This window comes from Etheostoma spectabile, chromosome 3 (genome assembly GCF_008692095.1).
Source record: "Etheostoma spectabile isolate EspeVRDwgs_2016 chromosome 3, UIUC_Espe_1.0, whole genome shotgun sequence".
Classification (NCBI taxonomy): domain Eukaryota; kingdom Metazoa; phylum Chordata; class Actinopteri; order Perciformes; family Percidae; genus Etheostoma; species Etheostoma spectabile.
In genome coordinates this window covers 27,926,730-27,940,206 of record NC_045735.1, presented here as the reverse complement: position 1 = coordinate 27,940,206, position 13,477 = coordinate 27,926,730, and the positions used below count along the sequence as shown (strand labels likewise).

At 39.8% G+C, this 13,477-nt stretch overlaps 1 protein-coding gene across 1 annotated transcript in view; it reads left to right on the top strand.

The window, feature by feature from the left end:
- The window catches only part of capn12 (calpain 12), a 13,573-nt gene extending 6,810 nt beyond the window's left edge, over positions 1-6,763 (top strand). Inside the window, 17 exon segments of the mRNA XM_032507951.1 lie at positions 83-160; positions 1,015-1,181; positions 1,270-1,547; positions 1,656-1,667; positions 1,787-1,866; positions 2,363-2,485; positions 3,673-3,709; positions 3,816-3,887; positions 3,981-4,026; positions 4,306-4,367; positions 4,694-4,762; positions 4,876-4,954; positions 5,147-5,186; positions 5,188-5,231; positions 5,234-5,257; positions 5,638-5,690; positions 5,794-6,763. Of these exon segments, the coding sequence (XP_032363842.1) occupies positions 83-160; positions 1,015-1,181; positions 1,270-1,547; positions 1,656-1,667; positions 1,787-1,866; positions 2,363-2,485; positions 3,673-3,709; positions 3,816-3,887; positions 3,981-4,026; positions 4,306-4,367; positions 4,694-4,762; positions 4,876-4,954; positions 5,147-5,186; positions 5,188-5,231; positions 5,234-5,257; positions 5,638-5,690; positions 5,794-5,820 (1,291 nt within the window). The 3' untranslated portion in view covers positions 5,821-6,763.
- Positions 6,764-13,477: the final 6,714 nt, after the last annotated feature.

The following is a 13,477-nucleotide window of genomic DNA, read 5'->3' as shown; positions in this document are numbered from 1 at the left end:
AGAGAGAGAGAGAGAGAGAGAGAGAGAGAGAGAGAGAGAGAGAGCACTCACTCAGTTTCTCTTTGTATGTGTGTGACTGCAGGGGTAAAGAGTGGGATGACGTGGTCAAAGCAGAGAAGGAAAGGATTCAGCTGCAACAGAATGAAGATGGAGAGTTCTGGTACGTGGCACAAACTACTGGGAAAACACACAAACTTAGTACTGATACAACACTGAAAATACTCTACAACAAGTTTTAAGCCCGGTTATCAAAAAGTACTAATTCTGCAGGACAATATTCCCTGTCAGTGTTTTACTATTATAAACAGTGGTGAAGTGTAACTAAGTACATTTAAACTATTATTATACTTAAGTACAAGATTAGAGTTCTTATTCCACCACTGATTATCATTATTACATCTCATGTTTCTGGATTAATTAATTAATTACTGCTGCATTGATGTGTATGTTGCCTATTACTGCCGTAGATGTGCTCACTTTAACTTCTCTTGGGTAGTTTGTTCTACAGTAATGCATTGTATTCTATGTACTCCGTATATATTCTATATTACTCCACAGCACTGTGGTGATACAGTAGGTCTGGTAATGCGAGACTATATTCTATAAAATCATCATATGTTTGTAGCGTCGTCGTCCTGTGAGAACCACGGATCTCCAACAAGTTAACGTTTCACGAGCTCAGAAAAAAGCCGTTTTCAGTTTTGTGATGATGCATTGTCCAGCTGATTTAAGAGGGTTTTTAACGACTGTATTTAGCTTAAGAAGTAAGAGTATTGTCCCAACCCAACCCATAAAGGAACACTTCATCCTTCAGTTCATCAGAAACAAATTACCACATTTAGAGTTACATGGTTATAAGTGTACAGGAAGGGGAAGAAATAATTGTAATCTAAAGAACAACTAAACCTCAGACAAAATCAGACAAATGTAGTAAAAAGTACAATATTTGCATCAGAGATGTAGTGGAGTAGAAGTACAAATTTGCATCAAATGGATATGCTGCCTCTCTATTAGGATCAGTACTGAGGACTTCTGCAGCCTGTTTGACGTTGTGGAGCTCTGCAGTGTGAATCCTGACAATCTTGATGAGGAAAACACACCTGCCTCTACCTGGACCATCAGTGAACATCGAGGATTCTGGTTACAGGGGAGCTCTGCTGGCGGAAGCCGCAAAAACAACCGTATGTTTATGAATTTGTATTTACACAAATATGCATTCAAGCTCTACCTGGATCATTTAAAGTGATCATACTTCTTTTTTCTCCTCAGGATCGTTCTGGAAGAATCCTCAGTTCCAGTTGGTTCTAACGGAGGGGGACCACTCAGGACAGGTCAATGAGGGGGGTGCTAATGAGGTTTATGATGAGCCTGAAGGTGAGGATGATAACGAGGAGGATGAAGATGACCTGTTGATCCCAGAGGACAAGAAGAAAGCAGAGAAACCGAAGCAGAAAGGCAGACAGTGCACCGTGCTGGTGGAGCTGCTGCAGAAGAACCGCAGGAAGGATAAAGTCAACTTCCTCCAAATATCTTTCCATATTTACGAGGTTACTTTATTTTTGACTTTTGGATTTATTAAATATTTTGAGTCTCTGCACCTTTATTCTGTTTCTGAATAAACTGTTTGGTTTGTGTTTTCCTCTTTTTTTTTCCAGGTTCCTACTGAGGTGAGTGTTCAATGAGGGATATATACATAATCTTTCATTATCTGCTTAAATTAATACCAGAAATTTTTTTATATTCTTAGTAATAGTAAAGTAAAATAGATCTATCTTTCTTTATACAGCTCCAGGGTGCGTGTCTGAGTCGCAACTTCTTCATGACTACTCGCCCTGTGGGTCGCTCTGGGAAATATAGGGCTCAGAGGTAAAAGACCATCATGAGAAGTAATGACAGCATATTAGAAATGATTTAATAATCCGTTCATAAAAGCAGAACATTTGGTGCTGGTGCCTTTACTTGGTACTGCCAGGGACTGTAGACCAGAGTAAAATGTCTTATATAAATTGCTAACGGTGCGCTAAATCGAGTGTAATCCCTTCTTATTTTTATCTCAACTTAACAAATATGCTTCTGCACAGAAACAAGTAACACTTTTCCAATCAAATGCAAAGATGGAAGAAGAGATTGATGAGTTTTTTTAGTCCCAGAAACCTTGAAATTTGTGTAAAATGTAAATAGTTTTTTGTGTAAAATAACAAATTCCCTTTATCATTCAGAAAAGAAAATTAATTTAGTCAGGGCTGCCAAAAACATAAGAAAAGACATTCAGATAAAACAACATGACATGCACATGGTGTGCACATGGTGTGCACATGGCTCGGATGTTAGCAGCTAGACGCTCATTAACTTTGTGCCACAGGGGTGTGTGGAAGAAGCTGCTGCTGGACCCGGGGAAATACATCATCGTGGCGTCCACCTATCAACCCAACCAGCCCGGAGAGTTCTTTGTCCGCATTTTCTCCAAGACTGGAAACACTCTGGGGTAAGATGGAGGGGGAATTAGCTTTTAGGGTCTAAAACATGTGGACACAATCAAGAGAAGATTCACTAAATGTCATTTTGTCCAGTGTCCTTTACCATAAAAATAGCCTGGTTTCAGAAAAACAGCTCCCTTTACCAGCCAGCTTGTTTAAACTAGGTTAGGTTGTGTAGGTTACATGGGTCTTATTGTTAAATCATAGACCAACAACACTTCCAGAGGACTCTATGAATCCCCTCCTGCCTCTCCCACTCTCAAAGACACATGAGACACAAGTCATAGTCAGCTACACTCAAATTTACAACATCATACTAATGTGTAATTTAGAAAATTGCAGTTAGTCTGAACAATAGCCTTATTAAAGCCCCTCTTCTGGCTTCTGTTAGCAACAACAGACAATTACTGAGGTAAGTCTAGTAGCATTCACTCTGACTATAATAATCAGATTTATTTACAATATTGTTATTATTATTATTTTTTTTATCAATAAAAAAAAATGATTTTAATACTTTTAGTACAGTGGTGGGAAGTAATTAAGTACATTTACTCAAGTAGTGTACAATTTTGAGGTACTTAAGTCTTTCCACATGTGGGACTTTATACTTCTACACCAGTTCATTTCAGTGAATGTTATTTTTACTGCACTACATTTAACCCTCATGTTGCCCTTGGGTCAAATTTGACCCATTTTCATTTTTTTCATCACAAAAAATGGGCCTACGAAATAAGCTGAAAATATCAACATTAGAAATATCAAATAATTTTGGAAACAGCATTAAAAAAAAAGCACCCATAACATTGAAAAAGTGACAAAAATGTCAGAAAAAGCAATAACTTTTTTTCATGGTTGACGGGAAGACAACACAAAGGTTAAATAACAGATATAGTTACTTTGATTGTAAATGCAAACAAATGATCAACCTTTTAAATATGATGGATTGTTGTAAATTAAAATTACTGCATAACCACACTGGTGTTTTCAGCTATGTGGCTGATTGGACCTGCTCAGGTTATCTTGTGCGCATAAAATCTTCAATTTAGAGATTTTCTGAGTATTTTTACGATGTGGTATTGCTACTTTTACTTAAGTAAAGGATCTAAGCCCAAATTGGAGAATATTTCTGAGTGTGTAAGGTTATAGTGTGTAAGTATAATTTAAGAGACAATCTGGCATGGTCTTTGTGTTCCAGGACTCAGGACTTTACCTGCTCCTCTGGCTTCCTCCAGGTGAGTTTAGTGGTCTCGTCCACACACTGTACATCAGCCAATTGCAGCTTGCCAAAAGAGTAAAGTCTATGTATGTTGGTTTGGTGTGTTTTGCGCCACTGAACAGCTCATGGCAACTCCCGTCTCCCCGGAGGATCAAGTGAGAGTTCAGAAAACCTTTGATGAAAATGCTAGCCAAGTAAGAACTCATCCCTATTGTACATTACCTTATTTAATAAAAGGGTCAATTGAGGGCCTTTAGTTATCTTGTGTGTTCTGTCTCCCCCGGCAGGATGACAGGCTGAACGCCAAGAAGATCATGAAGCTGTTCAACACAGGTTACAAATCTTCACCAAAAGCAACATTTGACTATACAATACCTGTAATGACCACTAGGTGGGAGCAAAGTAGTGACATGTTCCCTCAAAAGTTAGCCCAGTGGAGCCACAGAGGTCACCAGTCTAGACAGAGGCTCATAGCTGCAGTCAGATAGAGTACAATGAGTTATGAAATAGACTACATTTGTCCTCACCATCAACTTTCCTCATCTTAATCCAATTTAAACCTGTATTATCTTTCTCTGCATCAGTCTGTGCCTTTCTTCCCCTAATCCACAGCTCTTGACAAAAATTACCATCTGCCACTGGAGACATGCAGACAACTTATCTTTGGACAGCATGTATCCTTTTGGTCACCAGTATATTCAATAATATAACTCACACTCTAGTCTGCTTGTAGTTCAATACAATCCTTGGTAGACTTTGACTATGCACATCTGGTTTACCTAATCTTACAGAAATTACATATTTTTCACCAGTTCATGTTAAAAACTTAATTGAACTGCTAGTTCCACACTTCAGCAGGGCAGATGCTTGCTGACGAAGGGGTTCAAAGCCCAGTCCTCCGGTTGAGTCATTGTGCCGCCCCTCTGTTCACTTTTACTCTTCTTATAACTTTATCGCTCTGTCTTATGTCCTGTTGAGATGCCCTTAATTCTGCTGACAGACTAAAGGGCGCGCCAGTCTCAGCCGTAAACAAGCAGAAACCCTGCTGTCTACTCTGCGCCATCTGCAGGTACAGCTCAGTGTGTGTGTGTGTGTGTGTGCGTGCGTCCCTGCCTGCCTGCCTACCTGCCTGCATGCGAGTTGCGTCATCATTACATATTCTGATGGCGTGTTCTCTTTCAGTCCATCTTTATCAAGTTCGATGAGGACTCTTCTGGGACCATGAGCTCCTTTGAACTCAGTACAGCGCTGGAAGCTATTGGTATGCTTGCATGCACACACACACACACACACACACACACACACACACACACACACACACACCCCAACAAAACACACCACACCACCACACACACACACACACACACACACACACACACACACCCTATGTGCACACAGATGTTGCTGCTGTTGCTGTTTGGTCTTCACAACTTTGTCCACTCCTTGTTTCCAGGGATGCGGTGTGATAGCAAGGTAGTTCAGTGCTGTTCGAGCGCTTTGCACTGGAGAGCTTCATGCCTTTCACAGCTTTGTGTCATGTGCACCAGGATGCAAAAGCTTTTCGGTAACACCAAACGCACGCACGCACCACACACACACACACACACACACACACACACACACACACACACACACACACACACACACACACACACTCTTAAGTAGGATTTTGAATGAAGGACGTTTATTGGTACTTTTACTAAAGTAAAGGAGCACTTCTTCCATCACTGCATACAGAGGCATGTCACACATTAGATTTTAGATCATTTACATGTGCAAAGCTTTTGTTTTTTTCGAGGATTTGAGCTAGCATTAAATTTAATTTAGGATACTTGTCAGGATCTCAGTTTTGAAAATGAACACTAAACTAGATGCAGAATCTATTGAATGTTGAGTCTTTGTAGAGATAACGTATGCAGTCATTTCCTCCCCTCTGCTCCTCAGCTCTGTATGAATCAGAGACCAGTCAAGAAGTGAAAGACAGAGGGATCAACCATGTGAGTATCTGGCCAATATGCTCTGTTTTGGGATGATTCTGACCTCAACAGGTATTTTAAATTTTCTGATTCTGCTTTCTGCTCACCTGTTGTCCCTCCACAGTGGCTGCTTCAGTTCCTGATGCTGTGAAGAGGGTCTCCACATTAGACCCATTTGAGCCACAGCATGCTGCTGATTTTTCCAAAAAAAAGTTCAGCTTTAGTGTCGTGGATTGAAGAAATTAAAAATGAAAACTCAATTTTTTCTTCTTACTATTAAACATACCATACCATCTGCATACCAGTTATATGCAGATCATATCCAGCTCCATATGTAGGTTTTAGGTTATGTAGTCTTCTTCAGTATTAAAATTATATTGAGAACTGGTCGGCAGAACATTTCTGAACAGTTCGGTACCAAGCTACAGCCGAGCGTTGTTGCGGTCTGCGTCACCGCAACCTGTAGTCAACTTTCTTGAGAGGTGCGTGCCAGGCTACAGCGTAGGGTCTGTCTCTCCACGTACCCACGTACGTACCCACGGACGTACCCACGGACGTACCCACGGACGTACCCACGTACGTACCCACGGACGTACCCACGTACGTACCCACGGAGCTGATATAATGCAGACACATAAATTAGCCTTTAGCCCTCTGAGGTCTAAGGGCATTTTTAGAGATCTTCTTGAATTCTCCTACAAGGGTTTTTATCATACAAATGATTCCCATGTGTTTTAGAAAAAAATGTTCAGAACTAACACAGCGTTCTGTATAGTGACTCCCAAAATTGCTCCAGAGCAATATATAAAGAAACAATGTGGCCCTAAAACAGAAATATTTCTCAAATCTCTTATGAAAATGGGCCTACACTCAATTGTTTTATTGCGTGAAATGGGTTCACAAAAGTATTTTGTCTTCAGAGAGTTAAGACAGAGGTTCTGGTTATTGCTCCAAAAGAAGGTTCACACGCTCACATGGTCAATGTATCGTCTTCAGCACCATCATTTAATTGTTATGCAACGGTTATGTTACTTTAAAAAAATAAAAATAAAATGATTTCTACAGATGTAAAAAAGTTTAAAGGTGTCCTCATTCCTTTTGTCTTTAAGAAGAACATATTTTCAAACCCTTTACCTAGTTCACGTTATCACCCTTTTTCTCAAAGTAATGATCACAGAATCAACTCTTTTGAAATTCTGTAATAATGAAAAGAAGATCTGTTTCTTATATTATATGTGAATTAAATGGTACACATGTAATTACACTATAGAAAAAAAAAAATCAACGCAAGCCACATGTTACTCATCCATACACACATGAGCATACCCTGGATAATATCTGTGTGCGTACGTACTGTCAAAGTGAGCACTGCCTGCCCCACTGAGGGTGTGAGGTTTATGTCTATTCACAATCTCTATTCTTATCGCACTGACGCCACATACAGCGTCAATACACACGCGCCCCCTCCTTCACTACGTTTTCTCAGTCCCTCCATCTATTCCTCACTCTTTCACCCCCCTCTTGTTCCCTCTAGTAACCGTCTCAGTCTCACAATCTGCATCCTCCTCCGTATGACACACACACATACACACACGCACACACAATCACACACACACACACACACACACACGGAGCAGAAGTCCTTTCTACACATGTTGCTATTAATAGCACCTTTGCTCACACATCACTTCCTGTTCATCAGTAGGTGAGTACACACAGGTTGTCCTCGGCAACCGTCCATCTACATTGTGATAGGCTCGCAAAGGCCTCACAGGACAAAGTGTACATGTGCTCACTGTCTTACTCTCACCTTCTGAGTTTCAGAAAAGCCAAGAAACAAAACTAAGAGTCTACAGTCATGCTAGCGGCTCTGAGGCTGTCCTTAGCAGCAGCAATGTTTTAAAAACATGCTAACATGGATGTTTAGCAAGTATAATTCTTTACGGTGTTCATAATGATTTGTGTATTAGCATGCTAACATTTGCCAATTTGCACAGGTACAAAGCTAAGGCTGAGTTTCTACAGATTAACATAAACCACAGTATTGGACACGTTTTGACCTGATGATGTCCCCAGATGAAAACTCAGTGGATCACCAGAGTGATTGTAACTCATCCTGAGGGAGACATGAATGTCTGCAGCAAAATTCCCGGCAATTGATCCAAAAGTTGTTAAGATATTTCACTAAGAAGGATCTGCGGGATCCATCCTCTCAGGACCATAAATGTTCACAAGACTGCGCAGCAATCAGTCCAGTAGATATTTCAAACAGACAGAACCCAACTGCCGTCCCACCAGTCAATGGCACAAACATGAGCCCATTTCCCCCATTTTAGCCTCACTCCACTGGCTGCCTGTTCAATTTAGGATCCATTTTTAAATTCTTTTATTCGCTTTTAAAGCCTTGAATGGTCTTGCCCCGCCTTACCTTGCTGAGTTTATACGCCCTTACATGCCAACACGCTCTCTCAGGTCAGATGATCAGCTGCTCCTGAGTGTGTCTAAAACTAAGCGGAAGCTCAGAGTGGACCATGTCTTTTCTGTTTTTGGGTCATAAATTATGGAATGATCTGCCTCTGCACGTTAAACAGGCCTCTTCTTTGTCTGTTTTTAAATCACGTCGTAAAACCCACCTCTTTTCTGTGGCCTTTGACACCTAGTGAGATGTCGACTTCATTTACTGCATTTAATTGTTGAGTTTAATTGCTTTTATTGCGCAGGTATTATTTTTACTCGTGTAATAATATATATATATATATATATATATATATATATATATATATATTTCTGTATTTTTCTTTACCGCATTTTGGTCAACTTTGGTTGTTTTAAAGTGCGTAACAAATAAAGTTGGATTGGATTGGATGAATTCTGCTAGCATGGCTAAAAATGAATCAATAAACAACTAAACTTCATCCTCTCTCATCTTGAATTCAACCACTAAATAACTAACCTAAAACAAGTTTTTAAAATGAGCTTTGATTTTTAAAAAAACCCATTAGGATTGCCAAAATGATTGTCATCTCCTTTAAAATGTTATTTAAGGAGTTTTCAAGCAGTTAGATAACAAAGCATGGCAGAAAGAAACAAAATACACGCACAATTATAAATAAAAGATCACAAAGTTGCACGGCAAATGTGAATAGGGAAGTGCATTTCAAATTTTATATAAAAAGTTTTATTGTTTTACAACATCTCTTCAATCTCCTTTAACGGCACACCTGTGTCATCACAGCTGCAGACAGTTATGGTTATTAGAAGTCACATGATCAGTTGAATGGAGATCACCTGTGTGTATGTTCACACAACACAATGGTCGGCGAGTCTCCCAAAAACTGGCAGATGGACCTTTCAGTGTTTTAGTTTTTTTTCCCAGTTTAAGAAAGAAGAAAATGTCACCTATGCAGGTAACACTTTACTTTAGTGTTTATAAGCCATATTTAAAGGGGTTTTGCCTGGAGTAATGGCGCCCTGAGAAGAGAATAGAGAGGTGAAGTCCCTCCACTTCCGGTGGATCCCATGGGACCTCATATCATACAAAAAAAATGTAGTAGTGAGCGAGGACACTCATTTTTTCCATCCCATTTGAAGTGAGCCATGAATTACACCTATGCTGTCAATTAAAAAAATGTATATTATTTTGCAAGTGAAGCAAGTGTGTGTTTGTCGTAGTACCACTTAGCTTTGTGTGAAACCGCTAAACTACATATCTGGTCTCACACAATATGCGTCACCTTGCTTGCTCGCTGGCTGACTTAGCTGTTTTCCACAACACAGGGAAAGTTATCTTCCCTAATGTGTTAAATCCAGCATGTTTTCATCAAAGAACGTTACATCCCAGTAGGAAACACACCGGCGTCGTAACTTCAGCTGGACGTCACTTCTGCGACATTTGGGTAAATTGTCTTTTTAATGACATATTTTTTACAGTCTCGTACAGAGTTTTACGATAAACTGGGTCCTTCTTGACTTGCAAAATTATCTTTTAAAATGCCTAACATCATATGTTTAAATAATTAATTGTCTCTCCCTGTTCACTACCATACATATTTTATCCAAAATAAGGTCCCATGCATGTGCTGTTAATATTAATTACTTAATTAATGATCAATTTATATACAGTCTATGGTTCCATGTTGGTCCACCGGAAGGGGAGGGACTTTAAATTGTTACAGATTCACGCGTGTTAATGCCTGTGGCTGTGAAAAAACGTAGTTTTTTTACGCATTGCATAACAGTTTGTGAGAGCCGTGTGGAGGCAATCCTAGCCTGCTGTTTTTGTTTCCAGTATTTCAAGGACAGGCCCTTTAAACATTCACTAAACGTTTCATCACACACTATGTAGTTGTACGCACAAATGGGGACGACACAAGTGTTTATCAATTTGCATTACATATTTTATGTAATGATACATGTTCATTAAATATCTGTTTATGCACCAGCAGTGAGGATAGTTAACATGTCTGCTTACAACTGTGTGTTCCAGTTATGTAATAAATGAAATGCTCAACAGGGGAGTTAAAATCAATTTAATTAATCAAATTAATACTTTCATATTATTTTGTATTACATGTGTGATGGTGAATCCAAACAAAGCAGTAATTATGATCTGTCCTAAGAAATGTTGTAAGATAACAACACACAGAAGAGCACCTGCTCAGTCAGAGCAAAAGCAAGAGAAGCAGTTTGGGCCTGATCTAGCAGGATATACTACAATCTGTGTCCTCTCCTTCCTAGACACACTGTTGATTTTCTCTTTTCTCTCTCTGTTGATTATTTTCTCTGTGGCGGTGCTCATCCTTCCAACTGCTCCTCTTCTCCTCCCTCCCTCCCTCCAGCTGTCCTGTGGGATGTGATGATGCTCTGACAGGCTTGGTGTCTGTTCTTGGAGGTGCTGGTATTTTCGTGCCACAGCGGTGGGGGCTGGTACAGGAATAGGGCCGGAGTTGTAGTGTGGGAGTGGGATCTGGGGAGGGCCGGGATGGTTTAAGACTACTGTGAGATTTTAAGCCATTGTATACACTCAGGAGGGAAACCAGGGAGGATTGCGTAAGTCAGATCCCTGGCTGCAAATTTAGCCTGGGCCTGCTCACGCAATAATTTGATGAGCAGTACTATCTCAGTCGTCAGAGCCGGGGTATTTAAAGACGCGAGTGTGTGTTGGCATAGGATGTGGGGTGTATTTATTATGCGTGTTTATTTACAAGTCCAGAAGATAGCTGGTCATTTGTGATGGAAAGAGCATTTGCATCTACAGTACAGCACCTCTCCCCTTCACTCTGTTCTCTCTGTTCCTCATCCTGCTGTCACAGACAGGTGTTTTGTAGTCCGTGCCAAAGAAATATTACGGGGATTTTACTTCTCTAATTTCACGACAGAAATAAACTTGGACAGCAACAAGAGATCTTACACGTTAATAGATAATAGATTTTAGCCTTTTTATTTTCCACTTGGACTCTTTTGTCTATTTGCATGTGTAGATTTCTGATTGGAGTATTTTTATGCAGTGTAAAAAATTCCAGCCTATGTTAGTCTTTTAAGGTTTAAAAAAAATTTGATTAGATTAGATTCAACTTTATTGTCATTACACAGGTACAGGTACAAGGCAACGAAATGCAGTTTGGGTCTAACCAGAAGTGCAATAGCAGTAAGTGCAGGATATACAATGGTTTCATAAGTGCAGGACATGGATATGTACTGAATAAATATAGAAATGAATACTATTATGAACAGAATTTTACAGATAGATTTGTGAACAAGATTTACCGGTGAATATGTACTATGAATATATATACAGATGGCTATTAATATAAACAGGTTTTAAAAAATGCCTCTACAGTATAGAGTAGTGATGCACCTATCCAACTGTTTCTCTACTAATAATGATACATACGTATATATATAGTGCGCCCCTTTCCCCAAATTTCAAATCTGTTTACCTCAAGGTGTGGAATTCACAGAAATCCTGAGGTCAGGGATGCAGAAACACTGAGTTTTATAATGACATTTTTTAGGGAAACTGTATGATTGGTCATGGTATGTCTCGCGTTGCCAGACCTTCCTCCACAACACTGCGAAGGATGGTCTGGCTAGTCAACACAGCAATCCGGGACAGGAGAAAAACATGCTCAGATTTTTGGCCATTTCTTTAAACCAATCACAATTGTCTTGAGTGGCGCTCAGGGCCGAGCGAAGCCACTGCAAAATAGCCTCGAGAAGGAACTTGTTTTGGTAGAACATGCGTACGTTCAAAGGTTGTTTTAGTCGTGCAACAGAAAACTCAGGTTGGACAGACAGCTAGTCTGGATTTACCCTGTACAGATCTGAGGAGACAGTTAACCATAGTCCACATAAATCCACCAGAGTTTAAAATTCCAACACAAAGAAAGCGGAAGGTCACAGAACTGAAAACGGACATCCGAAAAAAGTGACATTCTGCAGAATTTCCAGAAGAACAAGAGCAATCCCGGATGTGGAACGTCATGGATACATAGACTACGTCAGGGGCCAACACCCAATCAGCTTAACAAGGTTAGTGCACCAATATCGACCGGGTCGATCGAATCAGTGTATTCCTTCCATAAACTACTGTATTTATTTGAGAAACTTTGGCCTGCGATACCTAAAGTTTGTCCAAACTGTTTAATCAACCATCTTACAAAGCACTCATAGATTCATATTTAATTAAAACAACTTAAAATCCCTAAAAATGACAGATGGACTATTTATGTTGCTATCAATGTGGTTGTTTTTTGCATCCTTAATTGCACACAGGAGAAATCACCCACTCCACCTGCAGGTAACTCCTGGCTTTGTAACGGCTTTGAACTTTTTTTATCTTCTTTGTCCTCCTGTACTGATTTGTGTGCATCACCCACTGTTCTGCTTGCTTGTTTCTTTTACTGCATATGCCCTGAATGCGCATCATTTTTGACCCGGAATGGAAGGGGGTAAGTGCTGTCATGTCTTTTTTGGATATTCTACTGACTGAATTGCATTTTTTGTTTTTTTTGTCTCAGCAGTGTGTTATCTTCCCGGACTCTCTGCCAGTCTGCAGAGTGAAGATCACAGCCGGCCCTCTAAACTAATGTCAGCAGCAGTCAATGACGCTTTCATCACACAGGTGTGTTTACATGCATGAAATAGTCAAATTTAGTTGAGTTAGGAAAAAAAAAAGGGATAAATGGTGTCTTCAATGGGAGCCATAGAAATCATTTTATTTCTATGATTAGAACTCACATGACAAGAAGGGGGGGGGGTATAGACACTGTCATAAACACGGTTAACACGATCTCAACTGAAGAATACTCCTAACCTTGAAATCGCCTACTGATCAATGTGCTCCTTAACCACAGGGCCAAATCAAAACAAGTTTGAGCAGAGTTTAATTCTATTTTTATTTGTCAATTTTTATTTTTCCTTTTCACTTTCTTTTTTTCTGGCTATTTAAATTGTTTTCTTCCTTTTCCCCTGTAATGCGTGTTGTTGTTGGGGGGTGTTGGTCTGGCAGTGTGTTTGTTTGCTAATGTTTTTCATCAATAAAAACCATACCCACAGCAAAAATGTGTTTGAAGATCCCCACACGACTCGAAGAATCCCATCGTTACTGTGTGTCACACGCTCGACTTGTTTATATAGGCTACTTATTGTACACAAATGTAGTTTCAAGCACCTCGTAATTGTTTTTTAAACACTTTGCATTAAAACTGTTGGCTGGCTGGTTTACAGATTGGTTCAAATTTAGGATAGTTAGATAGAAAGAAAGAATTGGTCGACATATATATACAACATTGGTGGTTGGGGGAGGG